Consider the following 27,767-nt stretch of genomic DNA (forward strand, 5'->3'; position numbering starts at 1 on the left):
GTACCCTGGATGTTGAAAGAGATGAAGAATTTACTTGACAAATAAAAATAAAAACATGTAAATTTTACAATTTACTAGAAGCTAGAATCTACCAGAGCCCTTAAGGATTATAAAGAAGCCAAAACAGAACTGAAGAAGAGAATCAGGAAAGCCAGGAGATTTACAAGGATGCTGCCTGGAATGGTGAGCGTGCCTGATGAGAATAGGTTGAGTGAACTTGGCCGTTTCTCCTTGGAGCGACGGAGGATAAGAGGTGACCTGATGTAGCTATGTAATATGACAGGCATTGATCGTGTGGATAGACAGAAGTTTTTTTTTTTCCCGAGAGCTGAAACGGCTAACACACGACGGGACATAGATTTAATGTGCTTAGAAGTGGGTACGGGTTGGGTGTCAGAGGTAAGATTTTCACACAGAGAGTGCTGGGTGTGTGGAAAGCACTGCCAACGAAGTTGGTAGAAGCAGATACAAGAGCGTCTAATAGGAGACCCAGATAGGCACATGGAGCTTGGAAATATAGAAGCGAAAAAGTGGCAAAGAAGTTCTAGACACTTTCTACAGTAGTGACATGGTCGGCACAACATTGTGGGCCGAAGGGGTTGTAATCTGCTGTGGATTTATATGTTCCATGTTCTATGCTCCATATTCTATTTGTCTGGGTGTGAATGATGTGGGTGAGGTGCTTAATTAGAGACAGATAGATTAATAATAAAATGCAGAGGGATAGAGATAAATATAGATTTTCACCTTGTTGACGTGTTTATTTCGCGTATCACCTGGACCGAAGGCACTTTCCATGATCTATGCGTCTCTATGATTTTAAATGATGCCTCCACAAGGACAGAACTTTTGCACATTAAGTTTTAAAGTGTTCCTCATCACCTCAGTTGCTTCATATAGAGGCAATGTTCATTCCAAAAAAGAAGTCCTATGAAACTACCTATTTGTTTGCAAGTCTATTTCTTTCTTTCATGTACATTGCATTCTTCCTTTCTTGCATTCTGCCATTAATTCGCTCCCTTTTTCTTTCATTTCCTGCTCTTTCGTTCTCTGCATCCTTCCTTCATTCATCATGTCTTTCGTTTCATTGCCTCCCGATCAATGACTTCCCATTGAGTAGTCATGTGAAGAAGAATCAGGGAGTTTTAATGTATTCATGACTTCGAATACATGTAATTTTTCTCGCACAATTCCTGTTCATGATTTAAACAGATCTCATTCAGTGATTTAGAGCGCCAGAGAATGTTTACTACCAACTGTTCTCAGAATTCTGTGTGTGAGCTTCATTCCCAGCACCGCTTTTCAGTCTTCAATTTCAGATGGAGTTTCAGAGAACAAAACGACCTTGATGTCGTGATTTCCCATTTTACAGAACGTAAAGAGTTACAGAAGCAAGGGTATGAAAATATTTGATGCGGTCTGCAAATTAGCCACTGAGTGGGAAAGCTCAAAGCCAACTGCATCATTTTACTTCGACTCATATTAAAATGGCGAATTCCTTCAAAGCATCTCAAAAATCTACCAGACCTATCTGCTTTTACTCCTTGAAATTAGATTGGATTATGAGGACACGCAGTCCTCTTTTATTGTGATTTAGTAATGAATGCATTAAGAAATGATACAATATTCCTCTGGTGTGATATCACAGAAACACAGGACACACCAAGACTGAAAAACTAACAAAGAACACATAATTATAACATACAGTTACAAATGTGCAACAATACCATAACTTGATGAAGAACAGACACTGTGCGCAGAAAAACAGTTCAAAGTCTTTCGAAAGTCCCACATCTCACGCAGACGGGAGAAGGAAGAAAACTCTCCCTGCAATGCCCAACCACAGTCCGACTCTGAGTCGTCCGAAAACTTCGAGCTCCGATCAGCCCTCCGAAACCGAGTACCGAGCACCATTTCTGCCGAACGCTTCGATCCCAGCCTCGGTGGCCAGCAGCAGGCAAAGCCGTGGATTTTGGGGCCTTCCCTCCGGAGATTCTCGATCGCACACTAGCAGCGGCAGCGAACTGGGCATTTCAGAAATTTCTCCAAATGTTCCGCTGTGCCTTCTCACGTCTGTCTCCATCAAATCAGAATAGTGCACATCCTACTTACAAATACAATATTATTTCACCGCAGAGCTGCGCGCGCTGCGTCGCGCCGCCATCTTCTCCTCCCGCCTTATTCTCCATATTCTAGAGTATGGGGCTCGTTCTTTTCTACTTCGTCCTCATGATCTTGAAATTTGAAGTATATCGGGTCGGTGTCTACTCAAAGCATGTTTGAATAGAACACGGGTCAATTGGAGGCAAACCATGCAAATTGTCTTGAACATGGAAGTGATAACAGCTTCCAACAGGTCAGTGACTATTTTCATATGGATATATGATGAGGAAAAAGCAGCAATGTTGTTTACCGCCAGGTGCCTTGTCCTTATCATTTTCTGTTTAATAAGTCCTATTTCTCTGTAAAAAAATAACTGCCTGCTCTTATTGTTTATGTATTGATTGATTGATTGATTGATTGATAGCACTTTCATCGGAAGTCTTAAAGAACAGTAGTACAGCCCGGGCTTTGTGGTTTCTGTTTTGTGCTCTAATCTGTTGTTCTCTTTCTTATTTTTGTTTAGAAACACAGAAACACAGAAAACCTACAGCACAATACAGACCCTTCGGCCCACAAAGTTGTACCGACCATGTCCATACATTAGAAATTACTCGGCTTAGCCATAGCCCTCAATTTTTCTAAGCTCCATGTACCTATTCAAAAGTCTCTTAAAAGACCCTATCGTATCTCCTCTGTACCTGTTCCCAAGCACCTTAAACCTGTGCCCTCTTGTGGCAGCCATTTCAGCCCTGGGAAAAAGCCTCCGACTATCCACACGATCAATGCCTCTCATCACCTTACACACCTCTATCAGGTCACCTCTCATCCTCTATCGCTCCAACGAGAAAATACCGAGATCCCGCAACTTGTTTTCATAAGGTAGGCTCCCCAATCCAGGCAAAATCCTTGTAAATCTCCTCTGCACCCTTTGTATGGTCTCCACATACTTCCTGTAGTGAGGCGACCAGAACTGAGCATAGTATTCGAAGTGGGGTCTAACCATGGTCCTATTTTGTTACAACATTACCTCTTGGCTCCTAAATTCGATTCCACGATTGATGAATGCCAATACACCGTATGCCTTCTTAACCACAGAGTTAACCTGCGCAGCTGCTTTGAGCGTCCTATGGATTCGGACCCCAGGATCCCTCTGATACTCCACACTGCTAAGAGTCTTACCAGTAATGCTATACTCTGCCATAATATTTGAGCTACCAAAATGATCCACTTCACACTTATCTGGGTTCAACTCCATCTGCCACATCTCAGCCCAGTTTTGCAACCTATTAATGTCCCGTTGTACCCTTTGACAGCCCTCTACACTATCCACAACACCACCACACCCTGTAATTTGTTATTTCCTACTTGTTTCAACATGTTTGTTTGTAATTGGTTTCAGGGATGACTCATTTTTCATAGTGGCCATCAGAAATTGGAGTTGAAATATGGTAGAAATTAGGCAAACTTTATTCTGGATATGAGATACCCGCTTTTCAGAGGGAATTGGGCATTTGGGGAGCAATTCTTGCCGTTCTATCGCTTTTTGTTATGTGTTTTCAAGATACGCAGAGACTAATCAGGAGCCAGTGCATTTGTATCTCTCTGCATTATAGAATGGTATGTGGTGAATGCTGATTTGTGGTGGGAGGGCCTGTTATACCTTCCTGTGGAATGCGTTAGAATTTCCATACCGGACCAACGCGACTCAGATTGCTGACTTTGTACAAGACTTCTTACTACATCACAGAAGGGATGCCACTAATATCAATCACTTTCACGACAATGCAAACATTATTGGGGGAAATTATCTGGGAACTCGTGTTTTGGCGTTCTGTTTTGAGGAAGCTGGGAAGGGATAGTCTATTCCAGCCATCCTCGGCCCAGAGTATTCTGACAGCCTTAATGGACTTGAGCCTTAATAGCAAGTGGACTAAGCGTTTTAAGGGCTGGTATTTCCCTTTGTAACATGTTTGTTTAATTGGAATGTCCTGATTCTTCGAAGATTTTTCCACCTGGAAAAGTATAAGTGCACGTCGGATTTTGAGTCAGGTACAAGGTGCAAAGTGGATGGCGAACATAAGCAGGAACAGTATCCTGGGATGGCTGTGTCTGTGGCAAATGGTGGTGAGAGGCTGGACTCTTCTGGAAAGTGAATAGCAGTTACTGGATGTGTAGTTCCTAGGCCTACCCATTGCGTCCACACGATGGTGCTGTCGATAATTGGCGACGTATGCATGCCACCCAGATGCCCTGAATGAACATCTTGCAGGGTTACAGGGTTGTTACGTGGGAAGGGTATTTAGAGTGATCGCCTTTCTCAGCATGGTACGGTCAGACCTCCCTCGGAACTGATGCCTTGAATTACCTGCTCACAAAGGAAGGTGGCGCCTGTAGTGTTATTGGTTAAGAATTCTGCACCTACATTCGAGATGAGTTGGTGAACAGCACTCACCTGGTCGATCATATCTCAGAGTTAGTGTATAAGATTAAGCGATGGACCAGTTCACTGGCTATCCCACTCCAAAGTGGGGCTGCTGGCCACGTAAGCTGCAGAGAGTTTAGTGGACTACTGTAGCATATTTGGGGGGTGACTATTGGGTTGACAATACTGGGCATAGTACTCTCTGTTTTACGTATAACTTGGTTAGGAGTTTGCGGGAGTCGTACTAGTGTGGAGTTGGATCATCACAAATTTTCGGGGGTGGGGGGAGAGTGCCTGAGTCTGACTGTCGAATGTCACTGCCGTTGTGATTGGTTAGCTTCGATGCTTCAGCTGCTTTTCCCATTGGGTAACTACCTGGTGTCTAGCTTCAAATATCATGGGTATATAAAATAGGACATGGAAGGCGCTTGCTCAGTTCTTCCCTTGTTTAAGCCATGACCATTGGGAACGTACGCTCTGCCCGCACATTTAACTAAGTATGCTTGGAGGAATGTACGTGTGTCCTTGAGTATTCCCATTGTAGTGTCTGTACCTTGGGGAACATGAATGTGTTGTCCAATTTTTACTGTTTGTAAATAAATTATTAATATAGCTATTCGCAGTGGCAGTTTTCTCTATCATTTGCCAGGCCCACAAACCTGATTGAACCTCCCACAATGTTAAAATAGTGGAGAGGAAAAGCAGTAAAAGGCTTAGCAACTTGAATTTGAAAGGATGGAAATGGTGGGGAAACGTATACCATTCTGAACTGTTCTCATATTCATCGCATGAAGGTCAGATCTTCTATGCCGTTAAGGACCAGCTCAAATATTCCAGCCTTTTGTCATATCGAAATATGACAAGCAGCAGTGTAGCATTGCGGAAAAAAAAAATGTTTCCAGCAGATCCGAAAGGACGCAAATGCAGGCTGCTTGTTGACAACGCAGATACTGAAGCAAACTATAAGTGGTTGGTGGAGAGGTTTACGGTTTAATAGGTGGTCAGAGACGGAGGTATAAAGCGGAATGCACAGTTGACCGTTATACGTCTCAAACAGTCCTGTGGAATTTGCCGCATCAACCAATTTCTGGTCGGCTGTGTACTTACTGTTCAGTTCACGGCTGTGGACCTCAGCTCGCTGGCCCGAGTCTGTAGCATCAAATTCGTGTTTATCGTCATCAGGCACGGGTTTCACCGGTAGACATGCAACTCGGCTCACCAGAAGCATCAGCAAGACGGAATTCAGCATAAAGCTGTGCTTTGACCTCCTCATTCCTGGTATATCTGTCAACAGTACCAAACACAAAATAGGCTGGTCAGTGTGCTGCACAGCCATTTGGAAAGGATCATCGACACTCGGCCACACTTGTCAAACACATTTATACAGGAACTCACTGTGCTTCATTTCGTAAGATACCGATTAATGACACAGTATAGCACAGCACGTTTGCACGCCATTTTCCCGAACCAATAAACCATAATTAAGTGTCTAATCTCAGCCAAGCCCTTGCACCACCATAACCACTGAGTTCTACCCTAATCTCATATGCCCAGGCATAACAATGCAGTACATAACAGAACAGAAAATGAAGTAGTCCACTTGGCCCCTCAAGCATGCCATTCCATTCACTATGATTATGGATGTTCTTACAAATTATCATCTCATCCCCTGTTCCAGTTGACCGTCGAGTTTAACTCCCCCATCGTCCAAAATCATTTGACTGCTCGGTGACTGCTGGAGGTATCTTGACACTATGAACCCTCATAGAATAGTACAGCACAGTACAGGCCCTTCGGCCCACAATGTTGTACCGACCCTCAAACCCTGCCTCCCATATAGGCCCCCACCTGAGATTCCTCCATATACCTGTCCGGTAGTCTCTTAAACTTCACTAGTGTATCTGCCTCCACCACTGACTCAGGCAGTGCATTCCACGCACCAACCACTCTCTGAGTAAAAAACCTTCCTCTAATATCCCCCTTGAACTTCCCACCCCTTACCTTAAAGTCATGTCCCCTTGTATGGAGCAGTGATGCCCTGGGGAAGAGGCGCTGGCTATCCACTCTATCTATTCCTCTTATTATCTTGTACACCTCTATCATGTCTCCTCTCATCCTCCTTCTCTCCAAAGAGAAAAGCCCTAGCTCCCTTAATCTCTGATCATAATGCATACTTTCTAAACCAGGCAGCATCCTGGTAAATCTCCTCTATACCATTTCCAATGCTTCCACATCCTTCCTACAGTGAGGTGACCAGTACTGGACACAATACTCCAAGTGTGGCCTAACCAGAGTTTTATAGAGCTGCATCATTACATCGCAACTCTTAAACTCTATCCCTCGATTTATGAAAGCTAACACCCCATAAGCTTTCTTAACTACCCTATCCACCTGTGAGGCAACTTTCAGGGATCTGTGGACATGTACCCTAGATCCCTCTGCTCCTCCACACTACCAAGTATCCTGCCATTTACTTTGTACTCTGCCTTGAAGTTTGTCCTTCCAAAGTGTACCACCTCACACTTCTCCGGGTTGACCACTTCTCAGCCCACTTCTGCATCCTATCAATGTCTCTCTGCAATCTTTGACAATCCTCTACACCATGTGCAACACCGCTAACCTTTGTGTCGTCTGCAAACTTGCCAACCCACCCTTCTACCCCCACATCCAGGTCGTTAATAATGGTAGAGTATTCGACAGATTTGCCATCCCCTGTGAGAAAAATTTCCGAAGCTACTCGTGTCCAGATTATTAATTACGATTATTATATTTTATTATTATTATTTATTATGATTATTGATAAGTGCATTTTGAATGCTGCTATAACAAAGTAATTTCCTACTGGGGATCAATAAAGCACTTAGTATTATTTTTTTTTGCTGACGAATTGTATTGCTTAAGAGTTTGGAGAACATAATGAATATAATGCATTTTGTTGTATATAGGAGCATATTAATGTTTGATAAATAATTTTATTTGTCATTTCCATTTGTACTCAGTGTCTGACGCTTCTCGCTTTAGTGTCCAACAAAAATCGGCACACATTGATGGATTCCAGTCGCCGGGATACCATGACTGCAATGTCCTTCTGGAACCTTTCACTCTGCTCGTCAATGAACGCGACACGATTTGCAGGGAAGAAGTCTAAATCGGAATGCAAAAAAAAAAATCTTTATTGCATCATGGTTTTAGCTGCTTTTCAACTAATTGTGCGTAGTTTGGTGCTCTTCACTGTTCAGTAAAATTCTCAACAACGTACTTGAATGCCTTTTATGCGATTTTCTCCAGTCCCAGTTGAAGTTCTTTGATTTGCCTGTTATTGATGCCGTGAATGACTTGCGGGCCAAAGTTTTCCTTATCCGTTGTTACAAGTTACTCTGGGAAACGTCTGTCTGAGATATCGAAATCCTTCATCTTCTTTCTTCATCACTTTTACAATATTTTTCGTGAGCCTCAAGAGGGGATAAGAATAATTTTTTTCGGTTTCTATGTGGCTTATGTGCGACACCGTTTTGCACAGGTGGCAAATCGTGTTAATGCATTACTGTATTGTAGCAGCACACCTGTTGCACGGATTGGACGCTTGATCGGAAGAAGACTTCGGAGGATTCGGCGGCCAAGTGGTGGACTTGCCGGCTCTTCAACCCTCGTAATTCCTCCATCACATCTACACCCTTAGACTGCAGAAGGAGAACCTGCTGCAACTCACTATGGAGTTTACGCAACTGTTGCAATGAGCGAATGAAGCGAACCCAAGTGCAGGACACAAGCACGGAGATTGAGTTAGGATGCTTACGCGGACGTCAGCGTTGAACAGCAAACAGGAGGAATCTTGACACGGAGCCTTGATACGGAACCTTGACACAGAGAGACGGAGTTTTATAGGTAAACCATGAAACTGGAGAAAAACTTGGAACACACGGTCCAAAGCGGCCGGGAATCGTTAACTACCACACAGGCAAAATCATCGATCTGGCGACTGGTGCTTGTAACGCCGGGGTTCTTATGTTGCATATCTTGATGGAAAACAGACGTGCCCTCATCAAAGAGAATTGGAAGTAAATGGGAAATTAAAGGTCGGAACCGTGGCACAAATTAGGAGCATGATAGGGATTAATGTTCGGGGCCGTGACAGGAACCACTGCCGCTGCCTTGCCGTTTTTACTGTGATGAAGAGAAAAACCGTCGGGGCGCTATGACACGGGATGAGAACAGCTCAGTCTCATGCAGACAGGGGAGGTGATTATCTCACACCCCGCTTACAGTCAGGGTGACCCACATACACGCATGCGAAAATCATTATATTTCAAGCGAAGGTATAACAATAAATGAACCAAAATCCCACGAAAGCACTTTAACACAAGAACAATGAATAGCGCTGATCATTAGCAATGTTAGGGCGGGTTGTAGACCTGGCGCCGCAAATCCCTCCACCCTACGGTACGCCACAATATAATGGACTAAGCTCATATCATAACTCAGAATGCTGGAGGAACTCTGCGGGGCAAGCATCACCAGTGTAAAAGAGTAAATGGTGGACATTCCGGACCATAAAACTTCATCAGGAATGCAGATTCCAGCATTTGAAGATTTCCTCCCACAAATTCATACCATGCAGCGAATAGACAGAAATTATTTGCCAACCTGTACGCCATTTCGACAGCTACATATGTAAAACGTTAAAAAAAAAATACTTCACAGGCAGAAATATTTAAGTCTATTTCTGTTTGCCCAGCGGTTTTCCTTTTGCCGAACTGACCTCAAATTAACGACCTGAGGAAGGGTCTCGGCCCGAAAAGTTGAGTTATTTTTTCCATAGATGCTGCCAGGTCTGCTGAGTTCCTCCAGCATTTTGTGTCTGTTGATCGGCCAATACTATGCTTACTACTGCAGGAGGCTGTGAAATATGTTTACGTGTGCTTTCGTGTACAAATGCATATGTGACATTCGTGTGTGTGTGTGTGTGTGTGTGTGTGTGTGTGTGTGTGTGTGTGACAGAGAGAGAGAGAGAGAGAGAGAGAGAGAGAAAGGTTGCGTTTTTGTGTGTCGTGCTGAGTGTTCGTGTAGTTCAGGGTATACGGGTTGTGGCTGCATGTTGGAATTTGCATTTCTGTCAGGGTATGAATGTGCATATTTCTGTTTTCCTTTGTGTGTGATTTATGTACTCTGTGTGTGTATTTGTGTGTGTGGCTATGTGTGTTTGTGTGTGTGTGTGTGTGTGTGTGTGTATGTGTGTGTGTGTGTTTGCGCGCGCTTATGTGTGCTTGTGTCTTTGTGTGTGTGATTCTACGCTATTGTGCGTGTCTACATGTATGTGCGTTCAAGAGTCACCTGTGACGAATAGGATCAACACAGACTTTTTTTTTTGCCTCGGCATGGACACGAGGAGAAATAAAGTCAGGGATTACGTGATACCCAAATTGTACTTGGATAGAAGGGCATTTATGTGCATACCCGGATATTGCAAAAGAAGCCGAGAATGCAGGAAAGAAAGTGAATTGCATCACAGCAGGCAGTGACTGAGAAACAGTAACATAGTAGGAACATCGTTACAGAAATGCATATACAGTAAAATGAGTGAACATAGGTTTAAGATGACAGGAGTGAGTTTTAAAGGAAATATGCAATTATGATAAGCATATATAGCATTTATAGTAAAAGGTAATGCCGGTATAACATAGCATACACCATATTAATAATAAGAGGACATAGGTTTAAGATGACAGAAAGGACATCTAAATAAAATATAACGATACAACAAAATGGTGGATATCTGGATCAACTGGACAAGGGTTGTTGTAGAATTAGATGCCATTACTAAATCTAATACATTTCAGTGTGCCGGGTTATTAATTTCAACGTCTAATTACACCCTGTAATTTGACAGGGAGAAGTTAAAGTCAGATACATCAGTTTTGAGTAAAGGGGGTTACAGAGGCATGAGAGAGGAGCTGGCGAAAATGAAATGGAAGGGGACGTTAGCAGGGATGCCTGCAGAGCAGTAATGTCTGGAGTTTCAGGGAGCAGATCGCAATGCGCAGGGTATATAGAGCCCAAAGAAGAGGAAGTATTCTAAAGTCAGGATGACACAAACGTGGCTAACAAAGTGAAGTCAAAGCCAACATAAAAGCAAAAGAGAGGGCATACAATGGGGCAAACATGAGTGTGACATTAGAGGATTTGGGGCTTTTTAAATACCTTAAGAGGGGAGTGAAGAAGAAATGTGAAGACAAACTGGCCAATAATATAAAAAATAATATCTATTTTTTTTTCAGAAATTAAAGGAGTTAAGGAGAGGTGACAGCCGATATTGGACGGCAGGAAAATGAAGCATGAGTGATAATAACAGGGATCAAGGAACTGGACAATGAACTGAATATGTATTTTGTATCAGTCTTCGCTGTGGAAGACATCAGTAGTATGCCGGAAGTATAGGGGGAAGAAATGAGTGCAGTTGTCATTACTAGGAAGATGGCGCTTGGGACGCTGAAATGTCTGAAGGTAGACCTGATGTACAACACCCCAGTGTTCAGAAAGATGTAGCTGAAATGGACTGTGGAGGTATTAGTATTGACGTTTCAAGAATCAGTAGATTCTGTATCGGTTCTGGAGCAAAGGAAAATTGCAAATGTCACTCCACTCTTCAGGAAGGGAAGGAGAGAGGGAGAAGCAAGGCAAATATAGACCAGTTAGGCTGAGTTCAGTGGGTGGGATGTTGGAGTCGATTGTTAAGGATGTGGTTTCGGGGTATTGGGGGGCACGTGAAAATATAGGCCAAAGTCAGCATGTCTTTTTTTTTAATTGGGGGAAAATCTTGCATGACAAATCGATTGGAATTCTATGAAGAAATAACACGCAGGATGAACAAAGGAGAAATGGTAGATGTTGTGTATTTGGATTTTAAGAAGGCCTGTGACAAAGGCGTGAGGCAGGGTGCACGTACGGTGTTCTAATCTTCATGAAAGCCCAATTGAGACAGAAGCCACTATTTCCACATACAAACTGAATATGATCTGGGAAGTTGAGTTAAAAAAGATTTGATATCAAGCAAATTGCTTCCGCTGAATCAAAAGACTATGTTCTATGATCAATCCTTTACTTGTTTTCCTAATCAGCTTACATGGTCCGTCCGGATTTAGGCATTCATTGGAAGTTGAATATTATCCATATTATGGCCACAGCATTACCGCAGATCTCATTACGCACATTACTAGTTCGAAATTTCAACGTGCATATATGCAGGAAAAGTTCAAATGCAAAGTATATTTATTATCAAAGTAGGCATACTTTATACAATCTCGAGATTCGTTTTCCCACAGGCAGCGACAAAAAAAAAAGCCCAATACGATCCATTAAAAAGAAGACCGTCAAACAGCCAATGCACAGATAAAAGAAAACGTACAAAAAAAACAAAAGTAGGTAAATAACATTCCTCTGAAGGGTTTCAGCCACGAAACGTTGACTGAACTCTTTTCCTCGGAGCTGCCTAGCCTGCTGAATGGATTCAGCATCTTGTGTCTTTTGCTGTAATAACATTCACAACTGAATTTCCAAAAGTGAGTCCTTATATTGATAGTTGCAAGCCGATTAATCCATGCGCAACAACGAGCTGAAGTTCAGCGCAGAGTCGAGAAAAAACTCATGGGCAATGCCTGAGCCGGCCTATCTCTCGCCGCCGACCTGCACCCCTGAATTTTTTTGCAATCAGGCCCGGCACTTGAATCGTTCAGAAGTCAGATCTTTCCTTGCTCCGGGACTCGGAACCTGCCACTTCGATACACACACCACATTGGAACATAACACCATCAGGTATTGGAGCAGAAATGGGCCATTCGATGATGGGCTGGACCAATTCTTCCAGTCATCCCCACTCCCCTGCCTTCACCCTGCACTGTCTATTCAAGAACCTATCTATCTCTGTCTTAAATGCACCCAATGACTTGGCATCCACGGCTGCTGGTGGCAACAAATTCCACAGATTTACCACCCTCTGATTGAAGTAATTTTTCAGCATCTCTGTTCTTAATGAACGTCCTTCATTCCTGAAGTCGCACCCTCTTAGAAACACAGAAAAAAAAGAAAACCTGCAGCACAATACAGGCCCCTCAGATGTGCAGAACATACCCTTCCCTCAGAACTACCTAGGCTTACCTATAGCCCTCTTTTTCTAAGCTCCATGCACCTATCTAGGAGCCTCTTTAAAGACACTACAGTATCCGCGTCCACCACCGTAGCCGGCAGCCCATTCCACGCACTCACCACTCTCTGCATAAGAAAACTTAACCCTGACATCTCCTTGGTACCTACTTTCAAGCACTGTAAAACCATGCCCTCTTGTGGCAGCTATTTCAGCCCTGGGGAGAAGCTTCTGTCTATCCACACGATCAATACATGTCATTATCTTATACACCTCTATCAGGTCACCTCTCATCCTCCATCGCTCCAAGGAGAAAAGTCCAAATTCAATCAACCTATTCTCATAGGGAATGCTCCCCAATCCACGCAACATCCTTGTAAATATGTTCTGCACCGTTTCTATGGTTATCACGTCCTTCCCGTAGTGAGGCGATCAGAATTGAGTACAGTACTTCAAGTGGAGTCTGACCAGGATCCTATATATCTACAACACTGCCTCTCGGTTCTTAAACTCAATCACTCGATTAATGAAGGCCAATGAACCTTATGCAGTCTTAATCATAGAGTCAATCTGCGTAGCAGCTTTAAGAGTCCTATAGACTCGGAGCAAAAGATCCCTCTGATCCGCCACACTGCCAAGTGTCTTACCATTAATGCTATATTCTGCGATCATACTTGACCTACCAAATTGAACCACCTCACACTTATTTGGGTTGAACTCCATCTGCCACTTCTCAGCCCAGTTTTGCATCCTATCAATGTCCAGCTGTAACCTCTGACAGCCCTCCACACAATCCACAACAACCCTAATCTTTGTGTTATCAGCAAATTTACTAACCCATCCCTCCAATTCCTCATCCAGGTCGATTATAAAAATCACAAACAGTAGGGGTCCCAGAACAGATCCCTGATGCACACCACTTGTCAACGACCTCAATGCAGAATATGACCTGTCTACAACAACTCTTTGCCTTTTGTGCACAAGCGAGTTCTGGATCCACAAAGCAAAATCGCCTTAGATCCCATGCCTCCTTACTTTCTCAATAAGCCTTGCATGGGGTACCTTATCAAATGCCTTGCTAAAATACATATACACTTGATCTGCGATTCTACCTTCATCAATGTGTTTAGTCACATCCTCAAAAAATTCAGTCAGGCTCGTAAGGCACCACTTGCCTTTGACAAAGCCACGCTGACTATTCCTAATCATATTATTCCTCTCCAAATATTCATAAATCTTGCCTTCAGAATCTTCTCCATCAACTTACCAACCACTGAACTAAGATTCACTGGTTTATAATTTCCTCGTCTATCCCTACTCCCTGTCTTGAATAAAGGAACAGCATCTTCAACCCCTCAGTCTTCCAGAACCTCTCCCATCCTCAAAGATCATCGCCAGAGACTCAGCAATCTCCTCCCTCACATTCCACTGTAGCCTGGGGTACATCCCGTGCCTTATCCAAACCGATGTTTTCCAAAAACCCCAGCACGTACTCTTCCTTAATATCTAGATTCTCAAGTTTCTCAGTCTGCTGCAATTCATCCCTACAATCGCCAAGATCCCTTTCCATAGTGAATACTGAAACAAAGTATTAATTAAGTAATCACGAGGAAATCTACAGAAGCTGGAATTTCAAGCAACACACATAAAAGTTGCTGGTGAACGGAGCAGGCCAGGCAGCATCTCTAGGAAGAGGTATAGTCGACGTTTCGGGCCGAGACCCTTCGTCAGGACTAACTGAAAGAAGAGCTAGTAAGAGATTTGAAAGTGGGAGGGGGAGGGAGAGATCCAAAATGATAGGAGAAGACAGGAGGGGGAGAGATGGAGCCAAGAGCTGGACAATTGATTGGCACAAGGGATATGAGAGGATCATGAGACAGGAGGCCCAGGGAGAAAGAACCTCTCATTAAGTACCTCTTCTGTTCCAGTTCCATGTACACTTTTCCACTGTCATTTGATTGGTCCTGTTCTCTCATCGTTGATGTATTTCTCTCTGAACCCAATTCTCTTCCTTTCTTCCCATAACCTTTCATGCACTGACCACTCAAGAACATGCAATCAATTATTTTGTGCTAAATAAATGAAATTAGTATAGTTCATTTTGTGGAGAGTTTTTTCACGTTGACACAGAAGTGTCTTTTTCTGTTGATAAATATATTTTAAAAAAGCTAAATTCAATCGACTGTGATTCAATGTTGAAAAGCCTCTGAAATCCTACTTGCTAAGGACTTTTCATGGCCTCTCCTAGATTTCCTAAATCGCATCGAGTTCTTTTTTTTTTGTCCTAATTGGGCCCCCTATCTATAAAATCGGTGTGCTGACATTAGAGAGCTCAAAAGGGGTTCATGATAATGATTCCCGGATTGAAAGCCTTGAAATATGAGAAGCACTTGATAGTTCTGGGATGTATTCTCTGGAATTCAAAAGAATCAGGGGTGAGCCATTGAACCTATCGTATGTTGAAAGGCCTCGATAGAGTGCATGTGAGGAGAATGTATAATATGACTGGGGAGCCTTAGACCAGAGGACACAGCATGAAAACAGAAGGATGCCCATTTAGAGCTAAGATGAGGAAGAATTTATTTAGCCAAGGAGGGCTGAATCTGTGGAACTTTTTGCCACAGGCAGCTGTGGAGTCCAAGTCTTCATGCATACTGAAGGCAGAGATCAATTGATTCTTCGTTAGTCAAAGTAAATGCTGACATCACATTTGTCAGGCTCACCAGCAATTCAACGATTTAATTAGCCTTTAGGGAATCCTGCTCAAAGACTGCCAAATCCATTTTCTCCTCAGATTTTTTAATTTTCTCTCCGATTAGAAAATGCTCTGTGCTTTTATTCCTTCTGCCAAAGTACATGACCATACACTTCCTGGCATTATATTTCAAGTGTCTTCACTTTGCCCATTCTCTTAATCTGTCTCATTCCTTCTGAGGCCTCTTTGCTTCCTCAACACTACCTGCACCACCACATATCTTCGTCTCGTCCACAGGCTTGGCCACAATGCCATCAATTTCATCATTCAAATTGTTAACGTACCATTTAAAAGAAGCAGTACCAGCACAGACCCCTATGGAGCATTACAATACACAGGTACATAGTAGAAAACAGATCTCTTTATTCCTACTCTTTGCCGGTGAATTGGGCTATGGGGGTTTCTCTCTCCACTGATTGTTCATAGTTGACAACAGAGATAGAAACAGAGAAACACAGAAAACCTATATAAAAGTACAGGACATCCTTCCTCCAGTTGTAGGGTAAAACAGAATTGATTAGTATTTAATTCCAAGTCAAAGTAATCCCGTCACTTTTTGAGCCAATTGTGCTCCTATGTTCTGTTTTTAAATTACACACACTAACGTAGCCTTCAGAGGTATGTAATTACTGCATGCAAACTTTACGATTTGGGGCATTTTGGACACTAAGGGCATCAGTGCATCGTAAGAAAAGTTGCACTATTTCTCATTGTGTTTTGACGACTAAGCAGAACAGATATGCCAAGTAGAACAATCGCAACACGAATTTAGCTCCAAAACAAAAGCTAATCCTATCCTGTGAATATCAGAACATATATCATAGAAATCTATAGCACATTGCAAGCCATTCGGCCCAAAATATTGTGCCAACCGTGTAGCCTACTCTAGAAACCACCTAGTACTTTCCTACCGCATAGCCCTCTAATTTTCTAAGCTCCATGTAGCTACCTAAAAGTCTCTTAAAAGATCCTGTATTATCCGCCTCCACCACCGTTTCGGGTATTGCATTCCACTCATCCACCACTCTCTGTGTGAAAGACATACCTCTGACATCCCCTCTGCACCTGCTTCCAAGCACCTCGAAACAATGCCGTCTCTCATGTTAGCTATTTCAGCCCTGGAAAAATAAACCTCTGGCTATCCGAACGGTCAATGCCTCTCATCATCTTATACATCTCTATCACGTCACCCCTCATCCTCCGTCACTCCAAGGAGAAAAAGCCAAGTTCCCTCAACCTATTCTCATAAACCACGCTCTTCAGTCCATGCAGTATCCTTGTAAATCTCTTCTGCACTCCTTCGATAGTATCCACATACTTCCTTTCGTGAGCTGACCAGAACTGAACGCAGTACTCCAAGTGGGGTCTGACCAATGTCTTATATAACTCTAACATTTCCTCACAACTCTTGACCTCAATCCCACGAGTGAAGGCCAACACAGCATACGCCTTCGTGACAACGCTGTCAACACTGCACACAGACCCAAAGAGCTCGCTGATGCTCGACACTGCCACGAGTCTTACCAATAACACTATATTCCGTCTACAAATTTGAACTACCGAAATTAACCACTATACACTTATCTGGGTTGAACTCCATATGCCATTGCTCAGCCAAGTTCTGCATCCTACTGATGTCTCCCAGTAGCCTCTGAACAACCCTCCAGACAATTCACACCAACCCCAATAGTGTACCATTCTTCACTGTCTTCGAATTTTTAAATGTCTTCAGAGTCCCATTGCTTCGGCTCTGTTTGGTTTCAAGATCAGGTTACATAACAATGTGGAAAAACAGGATTTGCCTATATGTTGGCAGTGTTACCATGGTGATTTGACAGTTTCAGTCATTCATATGGAACAACGCATTCCAGTAGTTTGATTATGACAGAATAAGCACACTCTACATTTGATTTCCAGAGAATAGTGTCCTTTGAATATCCTATAAATTATTCTGGCTTTGGAATTTAGTATTTGAATACGTTTCAAACAAGCGTCCAGTCCTCTCGGGAACATGAACTCGATTGTCCTAATTCTCCCTTCCCCCACCCCAGCAGCTCCCGAAATTGAAACCGCAGCTTTAGACTCAAAGTTCAGAACATTGTTGATATTTGGTATGCATGTACTTGGGAGAGTGCCAAGAACACTGTCATTGTAGTGTTGCAACACAACCCTGCAAAGTTAATTGATGAAAGAGATACCGGGCTGGAGAAGGGGGAATCTAATAGGAGAGGACAGGCCATGGAAGAAAGGAAAAGGTGCGGGAGGACCAGAAGAAGGCGATGAGCAGGCAAGGAGATGAGCGGGAAAGTGGAAGGGGCGATGGTGAAAGAGAGGACATTACTGGAAGTTTGAAAAATTGATGTTCTTGCCACCAGGTTACCGGTTACCCAGACGGAGCTTAAAGTAAGGACACTTCTTCAGTACGCCAGAAGAATAGGGCCATCCATGTTAATTCCACTTCCCTTCCCATTCCGACGTCTACCCACAGCTTCCTCTACTGCAGTGATGAAGCCACCCTCAGATTGGAGGAACAACACTTTACATTCCGCAGGGCTTGGACTCCTTAGCCAATGCAAACATCCAATCCATATATATTCATTCTAGGTCTTTCATGATAGGTTTCAACGAAATTCTCCTTCATTCTTATCAGTGAGTACAGGCCCAGAACAATCAAAACCTTCTCATGTGGTAACTATTTTATTCCCGGAATCACTCCCGTGTACCTTCTCTGAACCCTCTCCAATTTCAGCACATCCTTCCTTAACTCTACCGCTCCCTACCTTTCCTCGTGTCGTCTGCAGACTTGACCACAAAGCAAGTACTGGCATATAATATAAAAATGAAGCGAACCCAACACAGACCCCTCTGGAATACCACTGGTATGCGGCAGTCGGCAAGGAAAAGCTCCATTTTTTCTCACTCTTTGCCTCCTGCCAATGCTCCATCCATCCTTGCATCTTTCCTACAGAACCATGGGTCCTTAACTTTCTTCAGAGGGTTTGTCTGACACCTATCAAAGGCCTTCCAAAAATCCAAGCACAGGACCTCCACGAATTCTCCTTTGTTTGTCCAGCTTGTTCATTTTCGAAGAAGACAACAGATTCATCAGCCAACATTTTCCCTTAAGGAACCATGCTAACTACGGCCTATTTTATCATGTGCATCAAAGTACCCCAGAACCACATACTTAACAATTGTCTTCAAAATCTTCCCCGTCACTGAGGTCAGACTAACAGGCGTCTGTGTTCCTTTCTTCTGCCTCTCTCTCACTTCTTGAAGAGTGGAGTGATATGTGCAATTTTCCAGATCTCCTGAACCATGTAAGAATCCACTGATTTTTCCGAACGTTATTACCAATTCCTTTACACTCTCTTCAACTACCTCTTTCAGAACACTGGGGTGCAGGCCATGAGCTCCAGATGATTTTTCTACCTTCAGTTTCCCAAGCACTCACTCCGTAGTAAAGCCAGTTTCATGCGCTTCTTCCTTCAGCTTTCCCCCTCTCAAATTTCAGGGTGAATTCTATCATATCATGATCACTGCCTCTTTAGGGTTCCTTTGCCTTAGGCTCCCTAATCAATTCTACTGCATTGCACAACACGCAAAACAAAATAGCTGATACCCTATTGGGTCCAAACACACGCTGCTCTAAGAGGTAATCTTGTGAATATTTTACAGATTACCCATCTTCAGATCCATCGCCAATCTAATAAGACTATAGGAGCAGAATTAGGCCATTTTGACAATCGAGGCTTCTCCACCATTTCAACATGGCTAATCCATTTCTCTTCTCAGCCCCAACCCCCTGTCTTCTCCCCGTATCCCTTCATGCCCTGACTAATCAAGAATCTATCAACCTCCGCCTTAAATGTACCACATGACTTCTCCTCCACAGCCACATGTGAATTCCCGACTCATCACCCACTGGTTAAAGAGGTTCCACCTCATCTCCATTCTAACAGGAAGTCCCTCTATATTGAAGCTGTGTCCTTGGATTAGACTGCCTCACACTGGGAAACATCCACTCCACATCTAATCTATTGAGGCATTGTAACATTTCATAGGTGTAGATGAGGTCACCCCCTCATTCTTCTGAATTCCAGTGAGTACAGGCCCCGAACTATCGTACTCTGCTCATATGTCGCCTTTCACTCCCGGAGTCCTTTTCGTGAACCTCCTTTGAAACCTCTCCAGTGGCAGGACACCCCTTCTTAGACAGATGGCCCAAATGGCTCACAATACCCCAAGTGAGGCCTCACCAGTGCTTTATAAATCCCCAAAACAACTTTCTTTTATATTCTGGTCCTCGTGAAATGAATGCTAAAATCGCATTTGCCTTCCTCACCAGCTGTCATGATCCGGTCACTGAAATCCTTATTCCATTTCACGGACAGGTTCATCGATCCTTATTCCGGGTTTTCCTGTTTCCCTTATTCCATTGGGTGCCTCAGTTGATGCACCTGATTGACGTTTTGGGCTAGCACATAAATACCTCTGCAAACCAAGGATTCTCTGCTGGACTGTTCCCTTCCCCTCCCCATCTGGATCCCTCACAGTTTCCTCGGCGCTTTCCTCGACAGTCACCTCGGCAAGTATCCTCGGCAGTCATCCCAGCCCTGCTTCCTAGAGAGCATCCCGGCCCTGCGTCCAAGAACGTGTCCCAACCCTGCGTCCTAAAAGAGTTCTGGCTCCGTATCCAAGAGCCTAATCAAGCCGTGTCCAAGAACCGAGCCAAACCTAGTCCAAGAGCTACGTCCTCTGCTGAAGTTCCTCGTCCAGCCCAGGAGAACCTCGCCCAGCCAAGGAGTACCTCACTCAACCCAGGAGTACCTCACCCTGCCCGATGCTAGAGTTCCCTCATCCTGTCCAGGAGTCTCTCGTCCTGTCCAGGAGTCCCTCGTCTAATCCAAACCACGTCCAAGAACCTCGTTTAGTCTAAAGCCACGTCCAACTACAGCGCCTTGCCTAAGCCGTGTCCAAGAACCTCGTTTTGTCCAAGTCAAGGCTTGGTGTTCTTCTCCTGTCTATGTGCCTCGTCCTGTGCAGGAGTTCGACATCCAGTCCTATCGCCACGTCCAGTCCTGTAGACTAGCCACATCCAGTCCTGTAGCCACATTTTGTCCTCTCCTTGCTACAGGATCCGAGCCCGAGTGAAGACCCAGATTCCGGGCCCCTGTCCAGTCTCCAGTTCGGAGTCCAAATCCAGGCTTCTAGTTCTAAGTTCTTTGTCCTGGTGCCGTTTTCCTAGTCTTAGTCATTGTCAAGGCCCGGTGGCCTTGTCTCGTCCAGGGCCTGTGTCCACATCCAGCATCATTTCTTCCTGACTCCCCTTGCTTTCTTGATAAACCTTGTCCTGTTCCTAGTACTTCAGTGTCTGGGTTTTGCATTTGGGTCCACTCCCAACGCCCCCTGATGACACCACCCTCTTAACCTGAAAATTAACTTTCAGGGAATCCTGCGGGTTCTGTTGCATCACTGATTTTTGAATTTTCTTTCCATTCAGAAAACAGTTTACCCTATGTTTCCAGTCTACCAACATTTTAAATCCCCCATGAATTATTGCGCAGTTCAATGATCCCAGAAGTTTGGAGCTAGCTGGAGAGTACCGTGAGAGTACCGACATGATAGGTGCTTTTCATCATTAGTGACATCAAAGATATTTTTTAAAAATCACCTACGTATGAAGGATATGGGAAACAAAGGGAGAGCTGAATGTCTTGGCCTTTTGGCTGAGAATTTTCTATTTCTTTAGCTTGAGCTGAATTTCCAAAAGAGAGGAAGATACCTGAATCATGTCAGTAATTAGACTCCAGGAAAAAAAATATTAGTGAACTTTAGATCAGTATGACACTGCTGGAAGGCAACCTGAAGGACAGGACTTATTAACTTTTGGACAGACGAGGATTGATGACGAAAAGTCAACATTGATTTGTATGTGGGATTTGATGCCTCATCAACATGATTGATCATTCTTTTTTTAAAGTGTGACGAAAGAGGGTGACAAAAGTACACGTAGACCAAGATGTAAACTGTCCTGTGCTATTACAAGTGGGATCATCAGTTGATCTGCCACCTGTCTTCAGGAGAGAGAGATAAGTAAGACAATGGAGCAGCATTTGGAAATGTTAATGAGGAGACGAGAGAGTTTAACGGAAGGAGACACCGGTCTGTGTATTGTCAAGACCAGTTTGCTTTGAACCTGAACTGTTTGAAGTGATGGACAGACGATACCCCGGCAGGGTGATAAAAAGAGACAGGCAACAGACACGACGCAAGACACCACACAAGACACCACTCACGACACAACGAGGTATCGAGACCCTGGAAGCGGTGCGCCCCCACAAGTCGGTGGGAGTTTTGGAGGGCTGGTCACTGGACCAGCCATGGACGCACAGGGTGGAAAAATTCGGTCGGCGGGAACCTGGTGTTTGTGTCCACCATTGCCTGGGTGCCAGGTTCACCGCAGAGAAACGATCGTATCTGAAAACGGAGTGGTCACAGTCGGTGACCTCAGAAGACATTACAAAGAGCTCGCCCGAAAGCTAACTGCGAGGAATATCAAAGGTCTGTTGAATCCGATTTGAATATCAGCATTCGCTCTCTCTCTCTCTCCCCAACGGCTCGACAGTGATTACTGCGAACTGAACTAAACTGAACTCTGTCACTTGTGATTGATCATTTTACCCCTAGACTGCGATAGAGCTTGATTGATCCTATTATCCCAGTTCTGTGTACATGTGTGTTTATTCATTGCTAACCTGTTGCATTTATATCCTTACTATTAGAGTACTGTATTGTTTATTTCTTTAATAAAACTTTCTTAGTTCCAGTAATCCAGACTCCAACTGAGTGATCCATTTCTGCTGGGTTGGCAACCCGGTTACAGGGTACGTAACATAAGTGGGGTTCTCGTCCGCGATTTTGAACACTAAATTCGGGACCGGGTAAATTGATTGGGTTAAAATTACCGAAAGAAAGAAAAGGCAAACAGCAGAAATGGAGACTGAGGAATTTCTAAAGGCGCCTACCTTGGAGGCATTAGAGGATGCCAGGAAAGCGGAATTGGCAGCTATGGCCAAACGGCTGAATCTTGTTAAGGGGAAGTCAACAATGAGGAGAGAGGAGATACACAGAGCTATCGTAGAGCACTATGTATCTAAAAGTGTGTTTCCCCAAGGGGAGCTGGAGGTGACGTCTATTGGAAAGCCTAGTGGAGACGCAGTACAGGTGCAGCTTGAAAAACTGAGACTTGAGCACGAGTTCCGGGTACGGCAGCTAGAACACGAAGAGAAGCAGTTAGAAAGGCAGGAGAAAGAGAAACAGTTAGAACGGCAAGAAAGGGAGAGGCAATGGGAGCGAGAAGAGAGAGAGAGGCAGTTGGAGCGAGAAGAGAAACAGAGGGAAAGGGAATTCAAGCTGGAGAGGTTGAAGATAAGGGCAGAGCAGGGGCCCATGCCGAACCAAGGTGGAGGGTTTACGGCGACCCAGAAGTTTAGGCTGGTTCCCCCATTTGACGATACCGATGTGGATCTGTACTTCCTCCATTTCGAAAAAGTTGCTGCAAGTCAGGACTGGCCGAGGGATAAGTGGGCTGTTTTGCTTCAGAGTGTACTTAAAGGAAAAGCCCAACAAGCTTACTCAGCTTTGTCCGCAGAAGATGCCCAGAAGTATGAGGTGGTGAAAGAGATCATCCTCAGGATTTATGAGTTGGTCCCAGAGGCATACTGGCAAAGTTTCCGGAATGCGAGGAAGCAGTGGGACCGCACGTATTTAGAGTTTGCCCGTGAGATGCAGACATATTGTGAGCGGTGGTGCGCCTCGAAGGGGGTAAATGGGGATTATGACAGACTGCTACAGCTGATCCTGATTGAGCAGTTTAAAGGTCGTGTCCCTGAAGGTATGAGACCCTACCCAGATGAGAAAGAGGCAGCCACGTTAGCCGCAACTGCTAAGTTAGCGGATGAGTACGCGTTGACACATAAAATGAAGATTACCCCGAGTAAAGGCGACCAGAAGGGTAGTCAGGACGGCGGGGAGAGCCCGCCAGAAAAGTCAGAAAATAAGCCGGGGACTAGTGAGAAGGATAAGGTAGACCAGGAGCAGTCTGGTAGGAAGTCTCCTGGGGTTGTCTGTTATAATTGTGGGAAAGTCGGACACTTTGCGTCCAGGTGCTTTGCCCCAAAGAAGGAGACGGGGAAAGGAAAAACAGCGATTTTGACTGGCTGTATTGAGCTGGTAAATAAACTGCTAGGAGAGGAAAGGTCTGCCAATGTTCAGGAAGGGCGCGAGAGGTTTATCTCGGCCGGATTGGTGTCGGTGAAGGAGGGGTTAAACCCAGTTCCAGTACAGATCTGGAGAGACACGGGAGCATGTCAGTCATTGATATTAAAGGGTGTGTTAGACTTTAGTTCAGAGACCGAGACTGGGAAAGTCAGGGTCATAAAAGGCATTGGAAAAGGGACTGAGGCAGTCCCTTTGCACCAGATACACCTACAAAGCAACTTGGTCTCTGGACTAGTCACGATCGGGGTGAGGCCCGAGTTACCGATGAAAGGCGTGGAAGTCTTGCTCGGTAATGACCTCGCCAGGGGAATTGTGTTCTCGGCAGTGAGATTGACAGGTCAGCCTGCCAGCATTGAGGCCCCGCCCATGGACTCACAGGCTCATTCCGTTTGCGCAGTGACTCGGCGTGTGTCCAGAAAGACTGCCGAAGTAAATTTAGCTGAGACGTTTCTACCAGCCTTGTACCAGGAGGAGGTAGAAAGTGAAAAGAAGGAGTGTAGTGAAACAGGAGGAAGTGAGGGAGCTGAGGCAGACTTAGCATTAGCCAGAAAGGAATTTGTACAGGCGCAGGAGCGAGACTAGGAGGGGGTGGTTTCAGCGGAGACAGCTCTGGCGGAAGCAGGATTAAAAAGAGAGCCAGTAGGCTACTGTGTGGAGGAGGAAGTGCTAAGGAAGAAAGGGAGACCAAGTACCGTACCCGCAGGTGAGGAATGGGGGATGGTGCCAAAAATTTATGGGGATGAGATTCTTAACCTGGCCCACAAGATACCCCTCGGTGGACATTTTGGGGGGAGGAAAACAGTCGGCGGAATCATGAAAGAGTTTTACTGGCTGCACAGGAGGAAGAATGTTATTGACTATTGCAGACGTGAGTTAACTCAGTTAGAGGCTATTAACATGTTAAAAGCTCATCACGATCAGAAAACAGATCTAGCTGGTGATATCATGAAAATTAATGAGGCTAGGGTGCCACCTAATAAGGGGAAAACCCATTTTGAAAAGATAAGTATGGGGCCCACCAGGTGCGAGATGTCTATTGTTTTGACCAGTTTTGCTGATAAGGTCACTCCCTTAATCCCCGAACAAAGCGACCCGTTAAGAGAGCTAATTAAACGGCACGCACACATGGGTCCAGATGTCCCGAGGCGATGCAAAGAGTGGGAAATGGAGTTGTGGTCACATCAGGTCAGCCTAGTGAGCAACACCCCTATAGAATGATTAATTCAGTGACAAACAGGCTAAAGAACACAGAAGTGTATATTGGGGATGTAGTGGTCTGGAGTGACACGTGGGAAAAGCACATTGTGGCACTGTTTAAACGGCTGTCTGAAGCCAGCCTGACAGTGAACCTCGCAAAAAGTGAGTTCGGCCACGCAAAGGTCACTTATCTAGGATTTGTGGTAGGACAGGGGCAGCTGGCTCCGATGCAAGCTAAGGTGCGGGCTATCTCTGAAGTCCCCACCCCGACAGACAAGAGAGCCCTGAGAAGGTTCTTGGAGATGGTGGGGTACTATCGGAAGTTTTGCAGAAAAAAAAACAACTTTGCGGATAGTACCCACCCTCTTACTAAGCCCTTGCCAAAGAATGCTAAGTTGGTTTGGGACGACCTTTGTTATCTGTGTCCGGGACGAAAACCACTGAGAAGTTACACTGATCACAGCTCATTAGTGTTTTCGGCCACTATGAAGTTTGCCAAGTTGGAGCCTGGTTTTGAGGACTATTAAAATAACACATATAAAAGGAACAGAAAATGTGATTGCTGACTGTCTGTCAAGGTGTTGACAACTTAAAGTTCTCTGTATTAGCCAAATAGCTGATGAACATGTATATTTGTGTGTATCTAATAATGCATTCATGCCTATAATTTTTACCCCAGTAAAAATCCTTTGAAGGATAGGGGTGTGACAAAAGACCCAGTTATCAGAAGATTGATGCGATGAGAGGACAATGGGGGAACATTCAAAATGCTAATAAGAGAGAGATGAAAGAGATTACCGAAAGGAGACACAGTTCCAAGTATTGTCAGAGACTGGTTTGCTTTGAACCTGAACTGTTTGAAGTTTGATGGACAGGCAATACCCCAGCAGGGGGATAAAAGGGACAGGTTCGCTAAGGCAACAGACACACGCCACCACGAGGTAACGAGACCCTGGAAGCGGTGTGCCCCCACAAGTTGGTGGGAGTTTTGGAGGTCTGATCGCGGGACCAGCCATAGACGCACAGGGTGGAAAGGTACGGTCGGACGGGAACGCGGTGTGTGTGTCCGCCCTTGCCTGGGTGCCGGGTTCACCGCAGAAGAACGATCGTATCTGGAACGGAGGGGTCACAGTCGGTGACCTCAGAAGACATTACAAAGGGCTCGCCCGAAAGCTAACTGCGAGGAATATCGAAGGTCTGTATGGAATCCGATTTGAATATTCATTCGTTCTCTCTCTCCCTCCCCAACGGCACAACAGCGATTACTGCGAACTGAACTAAATTGAACTGAATTCTGCGTCACTTGAGACTGATCATTTTACCCCTAGACTGCGATAGAGCTTGATTGATCCTATTATCCTAGGTCTGTGTACATGTGTGTTTATTCATTGCTAACCTGTTGCATTGATATTCTTACTAGTAGAATACTGTGTTGCTTATTTCTTTAATAAAACTTTCTTAGTTCCAGTAATCCAGACTCCAACTAAGTGGTCCATTTCTGCTGGTTTGGCAACCCAGTTATGGGGTGCATAACAGTAGGTATTAGAAGATTGGATAAGTACATGGATGGGATCGGTCTGGAGGTGAAGTTCGGCAGGGCGAGGCAGAATATTGTTTCAGCATTGACTCGATGGGCCAAAGGACACGATTCTACTCTGCAGTGTTCAGTGATCTTAACACACCTGCGTCCTTTGTCACTACTGAGGCTAAAGGATCGCCGTCACTATTTGCACCTTTGAACGTGATGGGAATGAGTTTTTCAACATTCGAACTGTCTGCATAAACGGCATAGGAACATCAGGATAAGATGTTAATTTGTATCAGGAAGATATAGTGATCTGTGAAATAGTTATTCATTACATGTCTACAAACTATTCTCTCTCAGGAAGGAAGTGCTATGCTGCAGAGAAACAGGTCCCTCAGCCGATCATGTCGACATCAACCATCCACATACAGTGTCTAATTTATCAGGTGCATGTGTGCTACTCGGCTGTAGCTCACCCACTTTGGTTACAGCAAATGAACCCCTTGACCAGGTCTGCTTTTTTACGCCTTGAGTTGCTGCCACATGATTGGCTGATTAGATATTTACATTATTGAGCAGGTGGACAAGTGTAACTAAAGACTGATTTATGCTTGTGCGTCAAATGTGCAAACCCTACGCAGTACCTACACAGAACCCTACGCCGTAGCCTGACGTGCACCTCTCCCAAAATGTAACCACGCATCGCGGCAACGCAGACCGCAACAACTGTGATTGGTCCGCTTGGTAGCATCGCTTTTCCTCCTACGCTGCAACAGCTTCCCACTGGGCGACTGAAGGAGACGGAAGGAACTCTGGCTGCAATGCTTTCCATAAAGCTCTACAGACCTCCGAAATTATGGAGGATACATTTCACTTTTACGAAAAAAGGCACTCGCATTAAACTTGTTTACCCCGCGAAAGACTACCATGACTCTGAAGCCTTGCGTAGTCTACAGCGCAAGCTAGTATGCACAATTATAAATTAGCCTTAATAAAGTGGCCACTGAGTGTGCATGTGGCTTTTCAGTGAATTTTCCAACAGTTACTGTTTTAGTTGCCTTTGCTTTTTCTGGAAACTTTGTTCAGCCGCAAGTATCATATTACTTGAACCTGCCATCTTAATATTTAACCATATAGAAAGAATATTTTGTTATCAGTATTCTACTTCGAGGAGACCACGTTACTTATTTGGGCTCATTCGTTTGAGTGTTTGGACAGCTCTTCTCTGGTCCTATAACATTTAAGAAAACAGACTTGAACAATAGGTTCTGTGTCTTTTTCTTGATGTTTGGATCACAAAAGCATCAGGATCCAACAAATTGCATTTTGGTAGGTCAAATCAAGG

General features: G+C 44.4%; 2 protein-coding genes across 11 annotated transcripts in view; one reads left to right on the top strand and one right to left on the bottom strand.

Annotated features, from left to right (window-relative positions):
• The window catches only part of LOC134339985 (NACHT, LRR and PYD domains-containing protein 6-like), a 90,361-nt gene that overhangs the window by 33,372 nt on the left and 29,222 nt on the right, over positions 1-27,767 (bottom strand). For all 10 annotated transcript variants that reach the window (XM_063036822.1, XM_063036817.1, XM_063036824.1 and 7 more), the window contains one exon: positions 5,633-5,809. In XM_063036822.1, the coding sequence (XP_062892892.1) occupies positions 5,633-5,809 (177 nt within the window). The remainder of the gene's footprint in view (positions 1-5,632; positions 5,810-27,767) is intronic.
• On the top strand, positions 16,700-27,330 carry LOC134339901 (uncharacterized). The gene is made up of 2 exons (XM_063036676.1): positions 16,700-17,820; positions 21,401-27,330. The coding sequence occupies exon 2, from the start codon at positions 22,414-22,416 to the stop codon at positions 24,280-24,282; it is 1,869 nt and encodes a 622-aa protein (XP_062892746.1). The 5' UTR covers positions 16,700-17,820; positions 21,401-22,413; the 3' UTR covers positions 24,283-27,330.

The sequence above is a fragment of the Mobula hypostoma genome, chromosome 31 (genome assembly GCF_963921235.1).
Source record: "Mobula hypostoma chromosome 31, sMobHyp1.1, whole genome shotgun sequence".
Classification (NCBI taxonomy): domain Eukaryota; kingdom Metazoa; phylum Chordata; class Chondrichthyes; order Myliobatiformes; family Myliobatidae; genus Mobula; species Mobula hypostoma.

Coding starts and splice junctions, on each gene's coding strand:
- LOC134339901 (XM_063036676.1), top strand. CDS start 22,414: ATGGAGACTGAGGAATTTCTAAAGGCGCCTACCTTGGAGGCATTAGAG.